Raw genomic sequence first — 26,422 nt, forward strand, 5'->3', positions numbered from 1 at the left:
GCCTGCAGGGCAAGTACTTCTCAAATGTACTGTACTTGCCTCATCCAAAATTCTACCTGCACTGCCTAAGGGGTACCATTGACGGTGGTGTGGTGCATGGATCTCTATCACAATAAACTTCTAAATAAAAGCCATTGACTGTTTCTAAAAACTGCATTCATTAGCTAGATTAACTGTAGATGAGAAATGGGTGCACTGCAAATATTCACTTATTTGTAGCAGGAAAAAGCAATACGGCAGAACGTGAACGGTGAACCTATCAATGAATCAGTGGTCATTTCAGATCAGACATGCTCAGCAGGTCTCCAGATTAACTTTTCCACTGGTAGCACTGGTGCAATCAACTCTCTCATTTGGTTGCATCAGTAAATGATTTGGTTGCAGCCTTTTTTATTCTTCTGTACAGCATAGTATTCTTCAGTGACCTTGTATGATGATAAACAGTTGTCTACACTGGTTTTGCATTGATGTAAAGATTGGAAGTGACTTGAGATATTTTATATATTTTGTATTTAATTGCGTTGGGTGTTTGATCTCCTGTTATTGTCGAGTGTTGAAAATGGTTGAAAAATAGCAGATGTACAAGCTTGTAGATCTGCTATTTTTGAATAGCCAACTCTAAAATCTAAAATGACATTGATATATGTCTTTCTTGAAATCCACTGCCTTGCAGTTACACAGGGATTGTTTCCATAGTAGTGAGACACTCACTCATGCTACTCATGGAACCAGGTTTATGCTAGTAACTTCAGTGTTCTAGTTGTGTTATCAGCTATGGCTTTAGAGCAAAGCCTTAGTTTACTTTAAAAGCCAAGCCGATAAAAATGAAAGTGAAACTTAACTAAATCGGATTGGGTGCAAGATGGTTCAACATACTTCCTAAAGTTATCGGCATATGTTGCTGTTGTAGAAAAAGCAGTGTACATCACATGTTGGAACCAAGCACTTCAACAACAAATGAATGTGTTAAATCTAATCTGAGCACTGCCGGCGGTCGCTTTGGAGAACAGGATTGTTATGACAGTTTCATCCAGGGGTGTACACACAATTCTGGGCCAGTCTCTTTCAGCGAAGACCTTTGGTTGTAGAGGGGAAAAAGAGCGGACCAAGTACAGAGTCAACTCAGGGTCAAGTTTACTACGTTATAGTGGGTTTTACTGGTTAAACCATTCTTAAAATGATGAGTAGCCTGCAAGCTAGTTCAGGCAGATACTACGTATACACTCGAGAGGTTTACACACGTTTGCATCACTATATGGTCGATGTATGTGACGTGTCAAGCGGCTGACCAAATTGGCGGTCTATTTAAGCTCACCTGATTCATTGTACTTCCTCTTGCTGTCATTGCCACTGAATGTGTGAATGCACTTTGCTTGCTCCCACCAGTTGGCTCTGCTTTCCCTAATGGTTCCGTTTTCCCTGGAGGGGGGTTGTTATAGATGTATATATCTCCCTGCTCTTAAATGGTTGTCATCTAATGTGCTGAGCAAGGAGTAATGTATAGCAGAGCCTGAACACCAAGATCAAATATAACGTTCACACTTGTATTTACATTTCATAAACAAAATGTTTAAAAAAAAGCTATTCATGCTCTCAATCCATTTGTGAGTTATCTTTTCTGTTTTCCCTGAATTTGCTTTCTTTCTAATTCTCTTTCCTTTCTTTTCTTTTTTGAAACCCCAATTTTCCTTTCTTGGGGAAAGACATGACTATTACATTGGTGCTACAGCATCTGCAGTCACTCGATTATTAGCTGCATTTAAAGACAAATCATATACAGTAACTGCCACCTGGCTTTCCGCAACACCTATGAAAAGCTTAGTTTCCATTTACTGTTCATATCTGGTCTATTGTATGAGGTAATTCTCTACGCCCTCTACTAACAAAAACAAATACGTCCATTCAAAACGATATAACCATCACTTTTTGCATACTTCCATGGGTCCCATACTTCCAAGCGTTGTAGACAGCAGTGGTCTGTGAGGCAACAAATACATTGTGACATGTGGAGTGAGAATTTTATTTTGTCAAGTCTCGCCTGAACAAATAGACGTTGAAATTAAGTAGCTACACTACTCCCATGATTTCCAGTGGTACTGCTCCATCTCGACTGAATCCATAAGCTTTCACGAAATTGTGCACAAGTAAGGTTGAAATCAACGCAGAAGATGGACAAGAGGGCTTAGTCTGTATCCATAATATGTATTTAACGTTGAGCATTAATTAGTCTTTAAAAGGTATCTAATCATATGGAGAAAATTATACTTATGTCTACTATTGATGAACAGTTTTTTTTTCATTGTCTGAAGCTACAGACTAGAACATACTGAGTATATTACCATGGTTGCTGGCAACCACACTCATTATGAGATGAAGTACCTACAAAGAACAAATGCAGAAACACAGATCTGATCACAGCTTGGCAAATTAATATACAGGACTGTGCTGTCGGACCAACCTGACAACTTTGTGCATAAAATTGTGTGTGTATGTGCGTGCGTGTGTGCGTGCGTGCGTGCGTGTGTGAGTGTAATGTGAGTGTTATGTGAGTGTATGTGAGTGTCCTCATTAGTAACAAATAATAGTGGGTTGATATCACAAATGACAGACAACGCTAGGAGGGCTAATTAAACAGATGTTTGGCTAAAGATACTGTATGTTTGTGTGGGTGGGTGTGCAAGAGGTAGGGTACTTTTCATACTGTATATGAATATTCAAACAAAGTCCCGTAATATAGAATAGCAAAGAGTGGTGGACAAGTGGTGCACAAGTCAAGATAATCAAGTTTTAATTTATTCACTGTTGATTAGAATGCAAATAATTTTTCATAACTTCTGTACAAAAGAATACAAATATACTGTATATATATTTGACTAACTTGAGAGTTAAAAGGGTGTAGCATCATCATCATAATTGAGAATTCAAACACCAGTGATTTACACTTCTCTGTTCAGAGGAGCATTGAGGGATATCACAGTAGTGGCTGTGTCTATTAGTCCAACTGTCACTGAATGATACTCACAGGTTGAGTGGCTGCCATGCTGGCCACTGGGCCTTGGTTTTAATGACGGTCAGAACTTCCTCTCCCTGCAGAGAGATAAAGATGGGGGGGGGGGGGGGAGAGAGAGAGAGAGAGAGAGAGAGAGAGAGAGAGAGAGAGAGAGAGAGAGAGAGAGAGAGAGAGAGAGAGAGAGAGAGAGAGAGAGAGAGAGAGAGAGAGAGAGAGAGAGAGAGAGAGAGAGAGAGAGAGAATGAGAGACAGAATGAGAGAAGAAATAGAGAATGAGAGAAAGAAGAAGAGAAGAAATGTACATCAATGCGATGAAGAAAGGGATAATTAAAGGGCCCAAAATGACACATCGGCATGACACAGGGTGATCACTGTTATTAAAGACACCAAAGTGTTTTCTACTTTTCAAAAGCCAGAGAGTGCAGACAAATTATATCCATTATCAGGACAATTCAGTCCTGTGTCATAATGGCCATCTGTCTCTCCAAAAGAGAACCCAGCTCTCTGCTAACCGCACACAAACCTAAACCACTCTATTGTAACTTCCTCATTCTCTCTCCACCATTACGGTCAATTTATGGACAGGCACACAAGATTTTATATAAGAATGCCATGGACATAAATTCTTCCGCCAATAGCAGGGTGGTAAATGATGAATTCGGCAAAGGAGCTGATTAGAATTGAATTGAACAGTCTGAATATGACCTTTCAAAATTAATGAGTACTCATTGTCTCCATCAGACCCCCCCCCCCCCCCCACCCAAACACACACACACACACACAAAACTGGCAGATAAGAGACTGAAAAACAAGATACAACAAAGACATAGACACAACACAATACGTCAAACAAACAAGAACACAGCACGATATAGAGACAGATGGACTTGTTCATTTGGTAGACAAAATGTTTGATGATCACACACACACACACACACACACACACACACACACACAGTTTGCTTATTTTTCATCAATATATCTTCCTGAATGCTTCAGGACATAATCTGTTATTCTATCAAGAAGAGATGGAAGAGGAAAGCAAGGGAGTAGACGAAGTGAGAGGAGAGAGCGAGGGAGGACATGAAGAGATGGAGATGAAACAAAGGTTAGGAAAGAGGAAGAAAAATGATTGGCACACGTCCGCATCTAAAGGGGAGTGAAAGAGAGGGATGAAGTGAGGAGAAATTGATGAATGGGTACGCTAAAAAGCAGGGGAGAGATGGACGGAGGCCGAACAGACAAAATGAAAAGATTTAATGAAGATCGTGGAGACTGCAGGATGGGGCGCTGAGGGGAGGCGCAACGGGGGGGAGGAACACGAACGCGGAAAGTTAATGAGAATGAGAAAAGGGAAGGAGAGGACATAACATAGGAGGAACCACGGAGCGGGCGGGTTGGGACAAGGAAGACAGGACCATGCTGTGCTGGAGATGTGTTGTAGATGATAAGAGGAGCGAGCGAGAAGCTGAAAAGGTTAGAGGAGAGGAGCGAGTGAGAAGCTGAAAAGGTTAGAGGAGAGGAATATTTTAGTTCAGAGGTTGGTCATAGTGACACGTCCGACCTACAGCATCCCACCACACACACCCACACCCACACCCACACCCACGGCATTCACAACTAATGATTTTTACTAGTCGACTCATTTGACCAAGTAGTAGTCGACTAGTCGAAATTTACATAAAAAAATAAATAAACATGGACAGCAGCAGCAAACTGCACTGCTCCATGGAAAGAGGCAAACCCAAGTACCAATCAACAGATAAGTACAGTAAGTTGTTGATACTGTATGTGGTTTAAGATCCTAGAGTCAGAGAGAGTCAGATAGTCAGAGAGAGAGAGAGAGAGAGAGAGAGTGAGAGAGAGAGACAAAGATCAAGATCCTCCCAAATCCCTTACTGATCTCAGCTCTACCCATGACTCACTCCCTCACTTAGGAAAAAAGTTGTGCCAGGAGGGACCTGGCCCACACATCATTGTCTTTCTACACCCATCCTAATAAAGGCTAATGAGCCTGGAGACTTTGGGAAAAGGTTTTCTAATGTCTAAATGCAATTACAATTACACAGACGCTATGGAACAGATGGATGGATGAGCCACGCTGCTGTAATTCGTGGATATATATATATATAAAATACAGTAGCTTAGGTTAAAATTAGGTGATTCAGACATGCACTCACTCACTCACACACACACACCCCCCAACGCCAGGGGCGTCACTACCGTCACGCAGACAACACGGTTGCGTTGGGGCCCATGACGTTAGGGGCACCTCCCCACCCAGAAAAAAATAATATATATATATATATATATATATATATATATATATTTAAAAAAAAAATATGAATTAAAAAATAAACCTGGGTGTGCCCTTAACATTGTAATTGTTAAGTAGTTGTTACAAAACCGTTATTTATGTACCCGAAATCAGTCACAAACCTGCGAAAAAAGTATCAGAAACCACTAATAACCGCAAAATTTCCGCGGCGCGTGCGCGCAGTCCGGGCGCATGCGCGTTCATGAGGGCCCGGCATACTGTTGCCTCGTTACGCGACTGCCCAACGCCAATTACATGACTACCAGCCTGTCTTCCTGGAAATGTGCTGCAATTTAACTCACCTATCAAGGTGTCTTTGATCATGTGCAAAACAGCACACACTTACACACACACACACACACACACACACACACACACACACACACACACACACACACACACACACACACACACACACACACACACACACACACACACACACACACACACACACACACACACACACACACACACACACACACACACACACACACACACACACACACACACACACACACACACACACACACACACACCGTGTCAGTCATCTATGACATGGTTATGAAGCAAAAGCCCTTCAGTATCATGTGCCCAATTATGCTTTCCCCTAAGGCTGGTTGCTGTAATTGTGATAGCAAAATAACAGTTTCTGCATTCTATAAATACATCATAAAGAGGTATTTGAAATGAACAGACATCCTATGCCCCCTGCAGAGCAAGAAATTGGAAATCCAATTTTCAAGTATATTAATATTTAATGTGTGATACTTTTGGTTAACTCCGGTTAACTGTCAGTAAGGTCTAAATGTTTTATTATCATTATTATTATTATTATTATTATTTTCATACCGTAGCTCATTAGCTCAATAAATCCAACACTTTATGCACTGGTATCTTATGCTTAATTTACACTCGTACGACTGCGTCATAGCAGATCTACAAGCTCACAGTGTGAGCCTGTAGATGTGCTATTTTCGGAGCACGACAATGTAGTATGAATCAGCCGACAAAATCATAGCCCACATACATTCAAAAACAATACATCCAATAAAACAAACCTTTCTCTTAAATAGTGTAATACAATGCACAAATTACTTTTTAATTTGAGAGTCACAGCTTTCAAGAAAAGAAAAAACGTTTCCACACCAGGTACGTGCAAAACACACTGCCTGCACTGTGACGTGTCACTGACGCACGTGAAGTGTTTCTCTGCTGCGCGCTGCAGGGAGAACACCATTGAGAACACACTTGATTCCTCACCAGACAGTAATTTTTGGGAAGGTTTAATGATTAGAGGTTCAGGCGACTACACAGCCCACACATCTAGAGTCCGGGCCGTTGTGCAGCCCTCACACCTACGTTGCACCGCCAATTTAGGACTTCTTTTAATTACAAGACACTGATATTAACATGCTGCTTACTCAGGTTTTTTGTGCTCAACTTGTTTTCCATTCTTTACTGCCAATTATTTTCTTTTTGCTCCCTGAGCTGCAAACATATGCATAAACAAGAGTTTCACCTCACTGTTACCTGTAATTGTGTTGTGACAATAAAGTTGATTGATTGATTGATTGATTAGACCGATATGCGCCGCCTAGCGCCGCCGGTGTTGGGATTTGTGCAGTACATAGACAATAATGGGGGCGGGTGTTTTGATGTGTGCCGTGTGGTGTGTTAGCCTATAGTATGCACCTAAATAATATTACAAAATGTAAAAAGGTCATGAAAATGATCATGGAATAACAAATACGTCTCTTTAATAATATTGTTATTTGATATTAATTAACTGTTATTAACTGTTCACTTTGTCCATGCACAAAATGTCACATTGTAGGTATCATAGGTACGGTGTACCGTACGTCCCCTGCGTCTGTTCAGATAATCACTTGCATTTGTTTGTCAGGGAGTGCACAGGAGCATGACTCCTTTTGTGTGCAAGTGTGCGCACACGCATTAACCTGAGGCTCAGGTAATCCATCACACCAGTGTCAGATGTAATATGTGACACATTCACCTGGGGAAACACTGTCACATTAGTCAGCATGGATCACCGGCTGCTGTGTTTTGTCTTGTCAAAATTCTCTGTCTCTTGCAGAAATATAAAAAAGCAAGACTACCTGCTGGCACTTCACGAAAACACTTATTTTCTTTACAGTCTACTTTGCAATGCACTCATTTCTGGCAAAAGAAGATTGATAAGATGACAGACATTATTTTATTCATAATGGAGGATATAGCTCCTGTTGTAAGGTTTTTGCTGGTATGATTTGATCAATTTGGATAAACTTGGGCAGCCCCAACCTGCCAAGTTAAAAGCCCTCCAGCATTTCATACTAAGGTCCATATGCACTTTATATGCCATGTTTTAAACCTAGTCTTCGCTGAGAATGACGTCACAATTTTCTGCCACCCAGCCAACCCTGTCATTCATCCAAAACACAACAGATGCATCCACAAGAGAAGAGAAGAGAAGAGAAGAGAAGAGAAGAGAAGAGAAGAGAAGAGAAGAGAAGAGAAGAGAAGAGTTGGGTGTAACAGTGAGAAATGATAGCTGGAGTAGTGAGGTGGGGGTGGGGGGGGGTGGGGTGACAGGGAGTAGCAGTAGAGTGGAATGGAGAGGGGAGAAGACGAGGTGGGGTCACGGTGTGAGTGAAAGTCCAGTAATTGCTTTGCCCTCAGGCCGAGCCGGGTGGTCGCTCAGTCAAAGCTAGTGATGAATTCCATGCCCCTGGTTCTGCCCTGGGAATAAAGTTACTCTTCACAGGGATTTGTGTTTATGACCGCTGGAATGAACAAAGAAAGAGACTGCAAGGGCTGTTTAGAGGAGAGAGGGAGAGGAGGGGAGAGAAAGAAAGAAAGAAAGAATGAAAGGGAGAACACCAAGTGGTAAGCACTTCCCAGAGCTCCTGTTAAATGGACAAGATGAGCTGGAGGGGATGTTTGGACAGAGAAAGAGGGAGAGATGGGTGAAGGGGGAGGGGTGGCGGGTAATACAGGCAGGGCAGATGAGTTCCATCAAGACCTCTGACCTGTCAGTAGCCGACAGCAGTGGACAGTTTAGCTGGCCCGAGGGCCCCTGAGGGCCACACAGTGACACTGGTGAAGAGGGAACTGATATTACACTGTAAAAATGTTACTGTTAAAGAGTGTTAATTTAACTCTCAGAGTTACAAATGGATAAATAAGAGAAACAGATAATTTTAAATGACAGAATCAACTAACGTAAAAAAGGAGGAAAAAAAGGGTGAAAAGTATACATTAATTATCATTAACAATGTTACATACATTTTGAGAATTGTGTTTAAATGGCAAAATCTGCCCTTGATCCACTATTTCCCAACACAAAAGTTAATATAAAGGAATAAACGTAGAAGATCACCGATTATGGTCCTTCACAGCACATCACATATTTTCTATCTCCTCCTTGCATTACAAGCTGAATACATTTTCATTGAGTAGGTCTTTAAAGGGGTTCATAATAGCCATACAGTACATACTGTACCATACTGTATACATTTCTGGTGGTGATTATGTGCTATTCAAGCATTCTCTGTACAAATCCAGCCCACAGATTTCTCGAAGCAGCCTTGGAAAATATTAATTACAATGATGAAACAACAGTACAGTATATGGTATGTAACTCTGGAATACAAGCTCTTGTGGATTTCTTTGGTTCCTGTGCATCTGAACTATAATTATCTTGTCACAACGACCTGATTGGTATGTTGGAAGTAATTTTTTACAGTGACATTGACTGCCCCGAACTATAACTGAATCCAAGCTCTGTAATGAAGAGGGACAGAACTTGCATTAAGCCGCAGACATGTGGTCAACACAACTCGCATATCAGTAATGAGCAAGGTGCAGTTCCAGGTCTGGATGATGCCTCATCATCCACATGTGTCTGCAGACTGCTAATCAAAGGAGAAGTGACAGGCATTAGCAGGGGAAGATAAGGCAAGGTTGTCAGATGGAAGGTGTTAAGGTTAAAGTGGAAGGAAGAAAGAAGGCAGGTAGGAGAAAGAATGGATCCATTGAGTGTAATTCATAAGTATAACAGCTTAGATTTTTCATTAAAAAAGTTTTTTTTGGGGTGTTGCATTAGTCGACTATAGGCAAGGCAACATTTGGCCAATCAGATTCAACTATAGAAATCCTTAGTCGGGGACAGGCCTTATGTATGTATGTATGTATGTATGTATGTATGTATGTATGTATGTATGTATGTATGTATGTGTGTGTGTGTGTGTATGTATATATATATATATATCTACAAAACTGTTAAACAATCATAAATGTTTAACAATGCCTTCAAAATGGAGCACGCAAACAAAGCACATGGTCCTGGATAGATTGGTTTCACTTGAGGCTAATTCTCCTATCAGTAAGTCAATAGAAAATAATTAAGCTGCAGTGAGACCGTTTGTTAGGCTAACTGGCAGTGTGGGGTTTGTTTTGTCCTCGCCTTTGTTTTGTCTGGTCATTTTACTTTGTCTACATTTTCCCTGCAGAGTGGAGCCATCTTGTGTTCAAGGCCGTCTAGAAAATGGAAAAGATGAAAAAATCACACCCTGTGTGAAGTGGGCGGTGTCTTGCTAGCTAATCACAATACTGAATGGAGTCAACCAATCATGTACAATAAATAAATACATTTATTGAAACACTCTTTATGAAAGTCATGAAAGTCATATTCCGATGGAAGTGATGGAAGAAACCATAACTTAAAAAAAAAAAACTTAGGTTTTTTTTAAAGTTATGGTTTCTCATATAGGGCTATGCACATGTGTCATGTGACACTGGCCAATCACAGTCCTGAATAGACTGTGATTGGCCAATCACGGTGCAGGGTTAGGCGGGGTACATTTTTGGCCAATCACAGCGCAGGATTTGTTGTACAAATATCCAAACCTCACTTATAGGGGCGGTTTCACCGCCCAAAAATCACACCCAGTGTGAAGTGGGCGGTGTGGTCATCACAGTGGTCATCATAGTGATGGAAGCTCACTTCCAAAAAATAACATTTTTGGAAGTGCATAATCCTATTTATAGGTTATTAATGTCATCATGTGTCTCGCTAGCCAATCACAGTGCTGAATAGAGTCAGCCAATAGAGTCAGCCAATCACAGTACAGGAAAGTGGGCCAAGTGGGCCAATCACAGTGCAGGAAACTAATACTAATGAGGTGTCCCAACCCCACTTATAGGGGCGGCTACACCGCCCAAAAATCACACCCAGTGTGAAGTGGGCGGTGTGGTGTGGTCATCACAGTGGTCATCATAGTGATGGAAGCTCACTTCAAAAAAATATGGATTTTTTGAAGTGCATAATCCTATTTATAGGTTATTAATGTCATCATGTGTCTCGCTAGCCAATCACAGTGCTGAATAGAGTCAGCCAATAGAGTCAGCCAATCACAGTACAGCTAGGGGTGTACTAATGAGCCAATCACAATACAGCTAATGAGGTGTCCCAACCCCACTTATAGGGGCGGCTACACCGCCCAAAAATGTTGATATTCATTGCAGATAGCAAGCAGAACGTCAATGTTTATCAATTAAGGAAATAGCAGGTGTGTTTGAACATCTAAAAAAAAGAGCAGAAATGTGAACTATTGAAGGTCATGTCACTCTTTCTTGACCCAAAGCGAAATCCAACTACAAAGTGAAGTCTTTCATCATAAGATGAAAGAATGGGAGTGGTACCTGGAGACAGACAGCAATGAATGCACTGGGAGACGCTGTCTCTGCATCAATCACCCTCTTATCTAGATGCAGATGAAACATCTTAACACACACATATATTATATACACATTACGTGTGTCTCGAGATGATTAATTCACACACACACACACACACACACACACACACACACACACACACACACACACACACAGCTAGTTAATAACCACACTATTCTCTCTCTTAACTTCAGTAGCACAACCAAGGGTGCACGCTTGTCTTTTAATATTTGACATAATAAAAAAATGTAATGCATATATCTGACATCATTTAATTTAATAAAGACCAGACCAGAAGCAGGGATAAAATGAATGACCAGAGGGGGAGGATAAGAGAAAAATACATTCAGTCTCTATACACGTTGCTGCCCACCATATGAATATCATTAGTTTGGATGGATCCAATCAAGTGTAATTCACTTGGAATCCTTTTCACCTTTCAGTGGGAAGTGTTCCCACCTCACTCAGTCTTCTTATACTTGAGCTCCACATCAGCGTTTGGACCTTGGCTGTCATCGGTGGGCGGGATTCTGAACAGCCCATGCACCTCTGAGATGCAGAGTGATTAGACAGAAATTGTGCGCTCTTATAATGAGCATTAGCGGGGAGCAATTATATGAAGAGAAGGTTGAAAATCGGTGAAGTGTTCCTTTAATTACTGCACATGAAAACTTCTTGAGGCTTATAGAGTCTGTTAGCTACAGTACACTGATTAAAAGTTGGTTCACATGCCATTTGTTGAATAACATTTCTTTAGCTACATTCAACAGATAAGCTAAGCCAAAAACAAGCAGTTATTTGGTCTATCTCAAACAAGTGTGGCAGCAAAGGCTCTTACTTATGATGAGTTATGATGAGTGTTTTAAGTCATATTGCAAATCACAAACAAAACAAAAGGTTTATAATCTGAAATCTATACACTGCACTAGGCAAGGCAAGTTATGCTCAACCTTTGTAATTTCACGGATACCCAGTTTGATATGCATTAGGCCACGGACCCCAATTGGTTATTATGTTTTATCTCTGTGAACCTAATCCAACTCTGAGGATCCATTTAATTCGGATCAAGTTGTACACTTTTGGAGTTACAGACCCGTAGGCTAAGGGTCCATTTGGTCCAAGGACCCCATATTTGAGATAAAATGACCAAAAAAAGAAATAATATATATATTGTGTGTGTGTGTGTGTGTGTGTGTGTGTGTGTGTGTGTGTGTGTGTGTGTGTGTGTGTGTACGGTCTAAGCTTATATGTATTGTAGCTTTATTGCCAATCTCAAAACATGCAACTATTCCAGGTCCTCAATAGCTCATAGGTAAAACGACACTGAGCAGGTGGAGGTTATTGCAATGTTAGGTATTCTAAGAACTAGCTTGTGAATACGATTGAAAAGAAAACCTTGAAGTAGAGGAAAACTAATTCTATATGATATGTCTGATGTTCAGCCAGCTTACATAAAATAACAACAATGGACAACTGTTCTTTATGGCATTTATGCAATGCAGCTGCATTTGGAAGGCAACTAGAAAATCCATTTACTCAAACCATTATACCATTCAGTTTAGGGCTCAAACTTTGCAAGCGTATCCATTTGCAACGGTAATAAAACCCATTTCACTGGAGGTGCCTTGTTATACGGAAATAATGGCTACCCTCCAGCCAATGTGATTTGAGCATTCACCCATTATATAAACAGCATTATGACTCCATTTTGAGTCATTATAGTTGACAACTCTCCACCTCCTCAGTTCAACAGTGTAAACAGATAAACCATGCACATCTAAACAATGGAACGGAACAGAGAGTAACAGAACAGGATGGAACAGAGCAGAGCAAAACAGAACAGACCAGACATAAAGGGTGGATCAGAGAGATGCTGTGTTAGTGGCATCCTCCCGACTTTAGAGCGAGGCGGTGCCTGTCATGTACTCACAACACCATGTGTTCTCTTCTGACCTCTGAACTTTGCCGTGTTTGTAAACACTCTTCCATCCTCCCCGTCTCCCTCCTTCTGTTCAGTACCCTGACTGATAAAAGGCGGCACATCATACAAATAGAAAAAAAGAAATGTCTCGGCTGCCACTACTCTCATCTCCAGCTCCGTGTCCAGCTTCCTCCCTCAGTTTGGCCCGTCTGAACCTTTCAGCCAATTAAGAGTCGGCTGCGAGGGTCTGTCCATCTGTCATCCGCCAAAAGCTTTCTGAGCTGTGTGTGTGTGTGTGTGTGTGTGTGTGTGTGTGTGTGTGTGTGTGGTGTGTGTGTGCGTGTGCGTGTGTGCGTTTGCCCTTTGGAACTTCCTAACTCAACTACCTCAGTCTCTTACAAGCACAACTCTTGATGGATAGCACTACACTATATAACTCCCTAACGTACGAAAGGCTCAAAGATACAGACTCCCACCACAAAAATATGTGCACACACAGAAGCACATGTGCATGCACACCCCCCGCTTATACACATATATATATATATATATATATATATAGGGAAATTGGCATTCCAGGGAAATTGACAGGGGAGCGCTTGTTTTATAGGCGCGGGGCGGTGCTGCGAGGCGGGGCTTTGATGCGAGGACGACGACCACAACAACAACATAGTAACCAGGAAGCTACGCTAGGGGAACGCTGAAAATAAAATGGATAATATGAGAGAAATACTCAAGTAAAGTACGAATACCTCAAAATTGTACTTGAGTAAATCTACTTTGTTACTTTACACCACTAGTACAAGCCTCAGTGGCGCACTTCGATAATCATTGGACTCCCCACCCACTACCACTGGGAGTCTGGGTTTGACTCCCGCTTGGGACATTACTTTTTCAAACAACCGCGGACTACTTTTTTTTCGCTGATAAAGTATAGTTTTGGACCATGACGGAGGCGCGCCGACTCAGCAGACCTTGAGGCCCGAGGAGTCGCGCCCGAGCGCCTCCAGGCGCGAGTGCCCGCGACGACCGGCCGATGGTCTGCTAGTCGACTTAAGCGCCGTCCGAGTTATGTACCGATAGGCACAGAATCGTAAATGATGTTGTGGGGACTGCGTTTGCCCCAAGTGCCACTCACTGCACTAACATAGCCCGCCAGGCCCGCCCCCTTGTGCTTCAACTGCGTGGAATAAGGCTGTTCGCGGGTGTGTGTGTGTGTGTGTGTGTGTGTGTGTGACGTGTGTGTGTGTGTGTGTGTGTGTGCGTGCGCACGTGCGCGTGCTCGTTTGTGCGCGTGTGCATGCGTGCGTGTGTGGTGTGGGGCTCATGTCTGGCTTGCATTGCCCTCTAGCGTTGATTCTACAGAATTGCCTGAGGGGCGGTGAAAACAAGCGTACCCCTTTCAATTTCCCTGGAATGCCAATTTCCCTGTAACATATATATATATAGAGAGAGTGGGTGTTGGTCAGAGCTGTCTCCTATTTTTCATCTACTTTCTGCTCTACACAGTGTTAATTTAACTCAAGAGTTACAAATAGATAAATGAATACAGGATTTTACTGTGTACAAGACACGTAATGCCATTACGCTGTAGTCCAGCTGACCCTTTATAACAATCCACTGGGATCAGCATCACAAACACTGACTTCCACCATCACCACGGATAAATAAAACTTAAAGCTCAGCAAAGTGAGCACACGTGTCGTGTCTGGGAGTGGGCGAGTGAGTTAACATGTGTTTGTGTGTGCATTAAATGCGTGCACGTCTTAAGTGAGTGAAACACCAGTACAAACCATCCTAGACAATAAACCAAAAGGTTTAAAGGTTAATATATTCCATACTATTTTGAAGATTATTGGTATATGAATATGATTAAAAAGAAGCCTTCTGGCAGAGAGGAATGCAACGGGGCATCAGGTTCATGGACAAAGGCGGTTTAAATCCATCCAGACATTTGCAACTAATAGATATGGAGATCTTGAAACCTCTTTTCTTTTCCTGTACGATAGTCTATGATACAAATGCACAGCGAGCAAGTCATTACAAATGATACCACCGGTAACAATTTTCCAAATAGATGAATACATGATAAGTACAAAGGATCATTAAAATGTAAATCCTCCCCTCTAACCTCTTTCTCCTTCCTTCTGTCCTCTTTTAAAAGTGAGACCGGCAGAGAGTTGCTATAAACATGTGTATGTGTGTGTGTGGATTCAATCATTGTAAACCTGCATCCGCAGGTGATCTTACGAAGGTGTAATCTGATATAGATTTTTTTTCTTTTTTCCGGTTGTTAAAACAAAAGGCTCCAATCGCCCGAGTTGCTCCAGCGCCTTCTTTATTCAGCTATATGCGTCCACTCCTGAGACGCACCGGATCAGCCTGAATTCGGCTTGAGGCGCGGTGGAATATCCCTTTAATCCTGCATCCGCAGGTATTACGAGGTAAAAAACTGTTAAAGCCAGCACAATAATAATGTGAAATTATGTAGCCTATATATTCGACACAAAATATGCTTTGATGTGTTCCCGAATGCAAATTATACACAAAACACAGATAACAATCTTGCAAAGCATCTTCTATCTGCCAAGCAAAATGGAAAGACAACTTCCGACCAAGTCTGAACAATGCTACTGTTGACAACTGCAGCAGGTAAAAAAAGAAAAAAACTTTTCCTTCACACGAATGTTGACTCTGTGATAGTTTGACAAAATGGTTCTAAGCACGGAGATGGCTTGAAGACGCACAGAGAGGGAGAGAGAGAGAATGTTTCTCTTAGCACTACTTCCCGCCCTCTTAATCTGACAGGTGTCAGGAATGAGACTAGATGGTGTGTGTGATTGTCTGCCAGTTTGAGGGAGGTCTACGGCATTTTCCTGTGAAATGTTTTGAGCACAGAGATGAAGGATAGTTCCATCGACCCCCCGTGACAATCTCCCTGAAATGAGGTCTTCAAAACAGATAGAGCATAAACAATGGGATGAAGGGTGAGACAATAACCCATTTAGACCTGAGGCTGATTCTAAAAACGCCTTCTAAATCCTGACCTAAGTTTTCTGAAAAACTTCAAATATTCATTAAAAATTACAATAAATGTATGTTGCTAAATACTGTACATAGGAACAAGAACCCCAAAAGGAGTTCCCGTCCTGAAAGGTATAGCTACAAATAGGGGTTCCCGCCCAAAATGGGATAAGAGAGAGAGGGTGTGAATGTATGAGAGGAGTCAGTCAGTCAGTCAAGCAGCTGTAAAGATGGAAAGAAGGGATGAAGGGAGGGAGAAGAAAAGGAAAGAGTCAATAAAAGATATCAAGAGCTCCGGTGAAGGTCATAGTGACATATTTTACATTTCCAACACTGTCGCATAACAATGTGGCTCCAACAAAAAGCTCTGACCCTAAAGTACAGCACAAAAAAATCAATCTATAGGACTCCCCAGAGAAAGATGATGGGTACTAGCCTGGGGCAATATGGCTAGGCTCAAACCTACTGTATGACCCAATGACCATTGCAGGAGGGGGGTGTTACACCCCAAAACAGGATATGAGGAGGGTGCTGTGAAGGGTGAACATCAGTAAAGTAGTCGGACCAAACAGGGTGACTGGCGAGTCATAAAGAACTGCACTGACCTCCTGGTGCCAGTGTTCAATCACAGACTGTCTCATACAATTTCAAATGCTGCCGGCTGTCTCGAGAGACTACATCAATGCAGAATAATTTAGCACTTATATAGCACACGTTTTTCATTTTAAACTCTTAACCACTTAAACCCTCTATTCTTAGTAAAATGGACCTGAGTTACAACTGTACTTGGACCGCTTTTTTCCATCTACACCAAATCTCTTTGCCAAAAATAGCCAATCTACAAGCTCACAACGCAATTTGCTATTTTAGGCGAATGTTCCCCCCAGAATAGGCATGCTGGGGTTCAAGTGGTTAAATAAAAAGAGAGGAAGGGCCTTTCGCTTCAAAAGGCTTTTTCAAAGGTCATGCAACAGTCACAATAGATATTTCCCAGAGGAATCTTACCCGAGTGACGCTTTTGAAAAATTAGGTGTTGGATGCATGACAAAAGGTTAGTTATGGCAGTGGTGGGAGTTCAAAGCAGACACACCGTGGAGCTCGTTCTAATGCACCTCTGAGATTTTATGTTGTGGGCCGTCACATCCGACTAAACTCATTACAAGTTAATTGCATCAACCTATCAACACACTTTTCCACTTTAATGCACAGTGCTCTCCGGCCGGCCGCTCTTGACATTTTGCTATCTGATCATGTAAGATTACACTTGGCTGTACAGTATGTGACATTTCGAAGCAAGTTATAATTAGGTGCACCATGGATTTCTTTTGTCCCTGTTCTCCGTCAGTGTGCCATCATGGTATTAAAAAGGTTGAGATTTTACTCCTTGACCAGTAGCTCTTCACATTTCACAACCTTGACTTTTACAATATTCTGGTCTGTGTGACATTTCACAGTAATCCATAATTAGACATGCCATGTAACTGAGTGTGCCATGTAATTTAGTGTCCCATGTACAGTAAGCGGGTTGTGACTTTAGAAAGGTGGAATTTTACTGTGCTGGATGGATGTTGGGCGTTTCCCCTCAATCAGTCAGTCGTCCTGGAAGAGAACAGTGCACTTTTAATCTTTATTTACCAATATTACTGAGCAGACTTTGTTCCTAAGTGAGATTACAAAAATATCATTACTGGCACAAAAATACAACTCAAATTGTATTTATTTTTACAAAGTCAACTACCTACTCTGTCTGTGCACTTCTACTTTATTTATTCTTGTAGGCACCCTTTACTTTGGCAGTCGTAGTGAACCGACTAAATTACTCAAGCACTTGGCATGTCAAAACCTGTGAGTGCCGTTTAGTGCCAGAGAGACCATGACTTCGAATTAAGGCAGAACTGTGGTTATCAACTGCTGGGGTTGGAGTGGAGTAAGTTCAGGTGTGCCTGGAGGATTTGCTCAAATGAACTTCATCACACATACTTTTCCACAGGTTGTTGCATGTTGAGCCTTGTCCAGTTGCTCTTTGTACTTCCATTTGCTACCCTCTCTTACAGAAATTATGCGTAGCCTGCGAGCTAGTTCAGGCAGATACTCGAGAGGTTTACACGCATGAGCAGCTCTATGTGGGCGATGTACTGTATGTGACGTGTCAAGCAGCTGATCAAATTGGCGGTATACTTAAGCTCAGCTGATTCTTTGTACTTCCTCTTGCTGTCAGTGCTGCCACTGAATGTTGTATGCACTTTGTTTTCTCCCAGCACCACCAGTAGGCTCTACTTTCCCTAAGGGTTCTGTTTTCCCCTGGGGGGGTTTGTAATAGATGTATATCTCCCTGCTCTTAAATGGTTGTCTGCTAATGTGCTGAGCAGGGAGTAATGTATAGCAGAGCCTGAACACCAAGATCAAATATAATATTCACACTTGTAGTTGCATTTTATAAAGAAGATGTTCTCAAGCTATTATTGGTCTCAATCTATTTGTAAGTTATCTGACTGAACTACTGCTTACGGTACAGTATATGAAGTTGCTGACTGAACAACGAGTGCGTAATGGATTTCGGTTTCTTATCACAGAATGCCACAGGTGACTACCAAGTCAGAAAAATATCTCAGGGATTTATCTTTATATCATTGTCACAGTGAGTGTTCCCAGCTGCCATCGCCACTGCTTGATTGTGTCTCTGCCTGCCTGTCCGTCTGTCTTGTGTCAGGGCTTAGGCCGTCGGTAGTTAGGAAAGCAAAGGTTCAAGCTTGTAATAGAGGTATCTCTTAAGGCTTTGTCCTCACATCACCACAGCTGATCGCTCCCCTGGATGGTTGAGATTCTCAGCTAAGACAGGGATTATTGACCCATGTCAACTTTCTCCGTTCCAGCTTTACAGCAGCCTCTTCCAAGTGCACGCTGACTGAAGCTAGAGTTAATTGAAGGAACATACAGTAGTGTGTTTCTTAGCAGTGCTTAAAGAAAATGTTATGTTCTGTATGAAAATCACCTTTTATGTACTGTACATGTGAGAGATATCAGTTGCACTCGTTTTAAGTGGAGATCATTATCTACTTTCACATCTACTAATTTAACCACATTGTCGCCCACTACTGTATGATTACTATTCATAGTCATTCAGCATGACTCTTCTCAAAATATAGGCCTATTATGAAATTCTGCAACAAAAAACCCCCCAAAAAACAAGGCTATCTTCAACATTATCATTATTCATAATTATGGCCCACTCAGTCTAAAATTGGTGGACAGCCCATCTTGTTAAAAAAAATATGCTGCATATTCATCTGGATCTCTTTGTTCCTGTCGTGTTCTCGCTCTGGCTCTGGTCTGCAAAAATGTGACAGCTAAATTTGCAAGTTACACAAGCTATGAGTTTGAAAAATAAGTATTTAAAGTGGGTTTTCTCTTTGATCTTTATCTACTCAAAAATAACAAACACACACGCAAACACACACACACACACACACACACACACACACACACACACACACACACACAGTACGATGATTGTTGGGTTGAAAAAGCTAACTACCTAAGGGTCCCAATTTTGGGGCAATCATTTGGCGAAAATAGCTGATCTACAAGCGCTCAGCACCTCACGTTGCAATGCATGGTTGGTGAGCTTATTATCATCAATTTTCGTGGAAGAGCTTTGGTGTAGAAGGAAGCAAGGAGCGAACCAAGTATAGAGCCCTGGGGGACCCCGGTCAACTATAAGGTGACATCATGTCACAATTAAAGTGTGGGGTACTCCATATAGTGATGAAGAACCCCACATTTATTTTATTTTTAAAACCCAACATTCCATAGTAGAAGGCCCACTCAAGTCATGTCAGTGAGTCTACAGCACAATGGCTTACATTCCAGGCTACAGTACACTCGCAAACCCTCTCATTCCACATAACATTTCCTTTGTGTCAGGGTGGTGTTTAGTGCCAGAGACAAGACAAGGCCAGCCAAGAGAGGAGTTAGGCCTGTCCTTCAGCCTCGAATGTCTCCATATAACAACCTAAACCCAAACTGACAGGCAAACACCCAACTGTCAGACCACTAAGAACACACTATTGTTCAACTATAAACTGCTATGATGCACCTTTCAGCACTCTAGGAGAGAGGCAGCATGGCATGGAGCAAGCACGCACCCTCCTCCCCCCCACACACACTGTACAGTAGGCCACACTCAAGTACACACACGCAAGCATGCGTGTGACATGCACACACACTCACAGGCTTTTCATACACATAATAGCAGTCTTATCACACACACTTCCTCTCCCAAATATCTTAACACAACCCTCTCCCGCACACACACACACACACACACACACACACACACACACACACACACACACACACACACACACACACACACACACACACACACACACACACACACACACACACACACACACACACACACACACACACACACACACACACACACACACACACACACACACACACACACACCTCAGCTTGTAGCCCATTCTCTCGGGGAGGAATCCAGGGGATGCGTCACATAAACATATGATCCCGAAGGCACAGTTCACTTAAAAAAGGGTTTGTGGTTTGCTGGTGTTTTCTATAAGGAATCTAAAGTCAAGCTGAATCCAAGCTTCAAATATCATTAACAGACCAGCTAACTACGCAGCATGCTCAGTCTAATGTAGATATGCATTTGGTTTAATGAAACGGATAATGAGGGGATATAGGTACAAGAAAACCCACTCTCTGTATGTAAATGCCTTGCCCCCATGCTGTCGGTGGAAATGGGAATTTCACACTACTGCGAATTCATCCATTAAACCACCATTGTGACAGAGGAAAAGTAGAGCGTGCGAGAAAGGATATGTACGTAGGCTACTGTACATGCAGATGCACGTTTGCCACAATTTACATTCCTCATTTCATCAGACCCCTCATTAACTTCAAACTGTGATGTAATGGCTTCTGACAACACACATTAACAGTAGGTGGAGGGACCCAGCAAGCAATAATAATCATCATACCTCAACTCTCTATGCCCTGACAAGGATGAGAAGCGCAATGCAGATACCATGCTCTCTGACTTCATTTGAAGACATTTTGCTGACCTTCTCTTGGCTCAGCATACTGTTATTTTGAAGTACCAGCTTTTTTTTCCTACTAGTGCAGGGATTCTCACGCCAGTTGACCCCATATTACAGACTGAAATCCATCTAATCCCAACCTTTAAGAGATGGAAATTATGCATTTACATGATACTGACATTTACAATAGCCCCTTGGTTATAAAAGGTTAAAATTTTCAATGTGACAGGAATCAATTTGTTCTTGTGAGTTGGTTAATGGGAATGTATGGGCTGGCTGCATGGGCGGTCTATACAGCCAGATTATATTACTGTCATTTAGGTTAGTACGGATTTGTCTTCACTAAAGAATATTTTAATGGGAATTTGTGAAGAGAGAATACCGAATACCAGTCCATAATACCTTGGTCAAAATCTCAAGGCACAATACCCACTATAACACATCTTATTACTCTTATCACTCTGCAAATGCTTATTTTCATGTACCAATGATACCAAGCCCTATTTCATACAAAAATTAAAAAACACACACAGCCGTTCTCATAGTACTTAGCGCAGTACACATTATCATAGTACTTGGAGGCAAGTCCATGGTGTCAGTACCATGACGTACTATTGATGATATCAAGGATCTCCATATATGGCCAAAACGGGAGACATCTTCACACTTGGCACGACAAACCCTTGGGTCCTCGGCTCCTCGCCGATACTTGTGGCAAGTTTGAAGTCAGTCCATCTGATGATTCTCGAGATATACAGGGGACCGATACACACTCACACAGACAGATTCCTTGCATTTATAGATAGCGAAAATAGCTCAAAACGCATCATAATACCTTGTAAGCTTGTGGATGTGCTATATTGGCCGAATGTTCGTACCAGATTTGGGATGCCAGGGTTCATGTGGTTAATAAACAATGAGTTTCCAGGTCTCGTTAGCCTGTGAGCCGGTCAGACTTTTTCACTCTTTCAAAATGTGAGTGAGAGTAAAGATCTAGACTAAGGTATTATGTTACCTTCTGTCGAATCTCTTCTTCCATCTTGACTGGAGAACCTAGTTCAGCAACCTGACGGACTCCTTCACTGGCATAACCACCATATTCCCACAGGACGTAGCTTCTGGAATGTGACCCTCCAATCAGAGCTGACCAGTGGTTAGCTCGTCCTGGGACACAAGGAAGGATAACAGGTCCGTATAACTTATAATGCAGAGAACCTTTTCAGTATGCTCCTTGTAAACACTGCTTACTGCTTCTCTATCCTCTGCGATACATAGTTCTAAGAACACACACACACACACACCATGTGTGTGTGTGTGTGTGTGTGTGTGTGTGTGTGTGTGTGTGTGTGTGTGTGTGTGTGTGTGTGTGTGTGTGTGTGTGTGTGTGTGTGTGTGTGTGTTTGAATGCATGTGTGCTCATCTTTTCAACTCACTGGGGTAATCTCTAGGATGAACTTTCTCAGACCAGTTGCCAAAGAAGGTGAGTCTGTACTTTGCTGTTCCACAGGCGCAGCACTCCAAGAGAGGACTCTCTGTGGCCGCACCAAACACAGGCTCTATAGAGAGACAACACATATAGTACACATAAACACACAATTCAGCCCTACCATAGACACTCATATGCACACATTAGGAAGTGCGCAAGTGGGCTTAAACAAAAATGCAGTACCTTATGAATTACTAGAGGTTGTGACTGCACCTAAATGTCACTAAATAGCCCACCTAGAATAAACTGGTACATGAACCCTAGTGTCCCTATTCTGGGGTAAACATTCGGAAAGAAATAGCAGATCTACAAGCTCACAATGCGGCACAACACGATTGGCTATTTTTGGGGACGAGATTTGATGTAGAGGATAAAAAGGATTAAAAAAACAGACTGGCCCTAGAACAGACCTCACTTGAGAGAGGGCGTGCGTGCGTGCGTGTGTTCGCGCGCACATGTGAGCGCGACGCTTCCCTCTGGAAACGACAGTTTATAGCTTTATAGCCTTCCAGATTTATGCTTCCCATGTGTCCCAGGGCACATTCTCTATGTGTCCCAGGGCAAATACAGCTGATCTACAACCCACGTTGAGGCTTTGTAGATCGGCTCGCGTTGGACTTGAGTTTTCCTTCTAGGAACAGTGGTCGATGTAACAATATCTTTATTATTCTATAATCATTGCCTACATTGTAACATTAAGGCAAAAATAGGTTACAATATTTACGTACAGATATTCCAATTATAATAAACATACATTAAATAGTACATAAAAATGGGTTAATATTGCATTTTGCCATAGTGATACAGGTGTATGACGGGGTCGGACGGAGATGTGTTAATTTTTTTAAACATTTTTAGGGGGGGGGGGTTCTGCATGTTGATTCCAGGGGTGTGGCATATTCATGAGGGGTTGTTCTTGCAGTCTTGGCATATTGGCATAATTAATAGATCCTGGAATTGTTAATGAGGGCAAATAGACAGAACGAAGTTCAAGGTGATATAAAAATCGTTTTTTGGGTGAAAAAAATACTTGACATGGGCATTACTGATCAACCATTTACATTAAGATTTTAATTGATCTGAGAATAAAATGGTCACCCTTTCATGAACCTTGCATAATGAGATAACATGGATTAGGTAAAGTTGGCAAAAAAAACTAAAAAGGGGGTCAGCTTCACTAGCTTCCACAATACTCTGCAAAACTATGTTGGATTGGTTAGAGAAGGTTTCTTGAAATAAAAGGGTCCCTCAAGGTACAGTGCTTGAAAACCATTGGTGCAAGAACATTGTAATGCCTCAGTGATTGTGAGCAATCAGTGTGGGTAGCTGGAAGTGTCCTGCTGCCACTCTTTTGTGTTTATCTGAGGAGCCTGCACATCTCCAATGCTGACGTAGTGTTTCCCTCCACTATAAAATCACAGGGAACATAAAAGCATTACTGCCGCACCATGGTAGATTCATTGGGGTATTTAAAATTCCACAGAGCATGCCAGGAGATCTATAGCCCTCACTGAATGTTGTTGTTGACAATGTAATTTTTTTTGTTGCTTTGAGACATTATTTGACACTTCCTTTTGAAAGCCTATATGAAAGGTATTAAAGAACGGATGACAGAGGGATAATGGACAGATGACAAGCGGACAAGCATAACACTGCGAATAGGCAATGATGGCAGGTGGATGACGGACGGCTGTCATTACCTTTCTCACACAGTGGAATGGTGAGGGAGCCCTCGTCCTGGAAATAGATAATTCTCTTCTGGACAATACTGGCCCTGGAGACATGGATAGTGACAGACAGGCAGAGAGAGAGACAGAGAGAGAGAGAGAGAGAGAGAGAGAGAGAGAGAGAGAGAGAGAGAGAGAGAGACAGAGACAGAGAGAGAGACAGAGAGAAGAGAATGAGAGGAACAGATAAATCGACAGGAGAGGGGTGAGGAAGGGAGGAAAAGACAGCAGAGGGGAACATGGGAGGAATTAGAGGACTAATACCATAGTTGTTGTTTTTTCCCCCCGATTCCAGAACCATGTTTTTCCCAGACAGGCAAAGGTAATGGGTTCCTGGGGGTATCATAATGGAGTTGGAGTGCACATCTTTTCACAGATGCCGTGTGGTATTCTCTGCCCCCTCGTGACACGCTATCACGCAGCTGTGACATAAAACGTAACCGATGTCCATGCAGAGAGGGAACGGAGTGAGGGGAATGTAGGCATTACCTCGGAGGTAGGTGTTATGTTTGGCATATACTGTACATATTTTCATAGACTCCAAATATAACTAAAATTTAGCCTTTTTGAGTCTCAACATGGCTTCGAAAAGAAACTGGTTAAAAGGGATTTCATTTTGTGTCTTCCAGGGTGATTATCGCGCCTTTTACGACTCAATAAAACAGTAAAATTAAAACTTAAAGACGTAAAGAGGGAGTGAATGTATAGGGACTACCAGCACTGAGTTGTGTCCTTCCATAGAGCTTCCTCAGTGACTGAATTGTGCACAACAGTAATGCATGACACTACACAACCTGAATTTAACAGTCTCTGCATGGCACTGCTACATTCTGCTGTGTTCAGTCCAGAAACACTTTGCACCAGATAGCATAACATAAAAACTGTATATGTCAACTGAACATCAGTTCCAGAGAGGATGAAGGGATATTACCTCGTTATCTGTTGTATTGGCCATATAAATCTTTAACAGTCTCTAAGTGGCACAGTGTACTCGATATAGCTTTCACTGCTTGGCCATGAAATTGAAGAACACAACAGATATACATTATATATGTCCTGGACACACAGATGTCTGCCTGTGTGTCACACCATAAAAATAATAGTCTTTTATTTTTTGTAGTGAGCCACCTACAAATGGGTCTGTGTGTATACGTGTACGTGTGTGTATATGTGTACAGTACGTGTGTGTATATGTGTGTGTGTGTGTGTGTGTGTGTGTGTGTGTGTGTGTGTGTGTGTGTGTGTGTGTGTGTGTGGTACTGCCAGTAGGCCAAGGAAGTATCTACTGTAAGTTGGGAGGAAAACGGAAAGCGGGAAAAAAAGGAGATAAAAAAAGAAGAGGAAAAGAAGAAAAGTCTTACAAGGAGAAAGTAATGCCTAATTTATGCAACACATTGTTAGTTTGTAGATCTATTATTTTGGCAAACGACGCCATTGTTCGATGGATTATAAATTAAGCCTAAACCTCCTTCCAGTATGAGGTGTGTTCTTGTTGCTGCCATTGTTCATGCTTTTTAATGCAACAGTCTCTCAAAATACAGCTGCTCAAATGAAACGAGGCTTCCCAAAACGAAAGCAGTGCTAGAAATGTACTGTCAAAGAGCACATCAAAGTGACTAGCTGTTCCTGTCACAATGGAAATAAATAATAAGTGCTGTAGTAGAAATGTTTGGCAGAGTTTCCAGCAAATACTTATTGTTCAAATCCAGTCAATATACAGTACAAACCCACAGAATCATGCGAAACATGCTATGAATCTATCATAAAAGTACTCTTTTGCTTATTTTTGTTGAATACTTGATTCTGAATGTTCAATCAGGCATTCTAGGATCTGTTACTTCTATATCACAGACCATTGTCCTGCCTCAGAAGCTTGTAAGGAAGCGGAAGCTTATAGGCCTATATAATCTTTTTTTAATGAATTATTGATTTAATTTGTAAGCAGCCGTGTAATAAGCAGGATAATGTAAGGTGGACATTATTGGAAGATAATTCTTTCAGGGTGAAGCAGGACCTCTGCTTCGCGTATGTCTTGCTTCATCCTGTAGGGATTATTATTTTAATAATGACCACCACACTGTACATCATTGTCCCAAACATAATTAAGCTCAGAGAAATAAGGTAAT

At 41.8% G+C, this 26,422-nt stretch overlaps 1 protein-coding gene across 1 annotated transcript in view; it reads right to left on the reverse strand.

Annotated features, from left to right (window-relative positions):
* Nucleotides 1–26,422, reverse strand: part of LOC308091384 (spondin-1-like) — a 60,512-nt gene that overhangs the window by 13,883 nt on the left and 20,207 nt on the right. Inside the window, exons 4-7 of the mRNA XM_080436969.1 lie at nucleotides 24,270–24,343; nucleotides 22,517–22,639; nucleotides 22,099–22,247; nucleotides 3,023–3,087 (exon numbers count right to left, since the gene is read on the reverse strand). Coding sequence (XP_080293095.1) covers nucleotides 3,023–3,087; nucleotides 22,099–22,247; nucleotides 22,517–22,639; nucleotides 24,270–24,343 — 411 coding nt within the window. The remainder of the gene's footprint in view (nucleotides 1–3,022; nucleotides 3,088–22,098; nucleotides 22,248–22,516; nucleotides 22,640–24,269; nucleotides 24,344–26,422) is intronic.

This window comes from Gymnoscopelus braueri, assembly GCF_963280865.1.
Source record: "Gymnoscopelus braueri genome assembly, chromosome: 9".
Lineage (NCBI taxonomy): Eukaryota > Metazoa > Chordata > Actinopteri > Myctophiformes > Myctophidae > Gymnoscopelus > Gymnoscopelus braueri.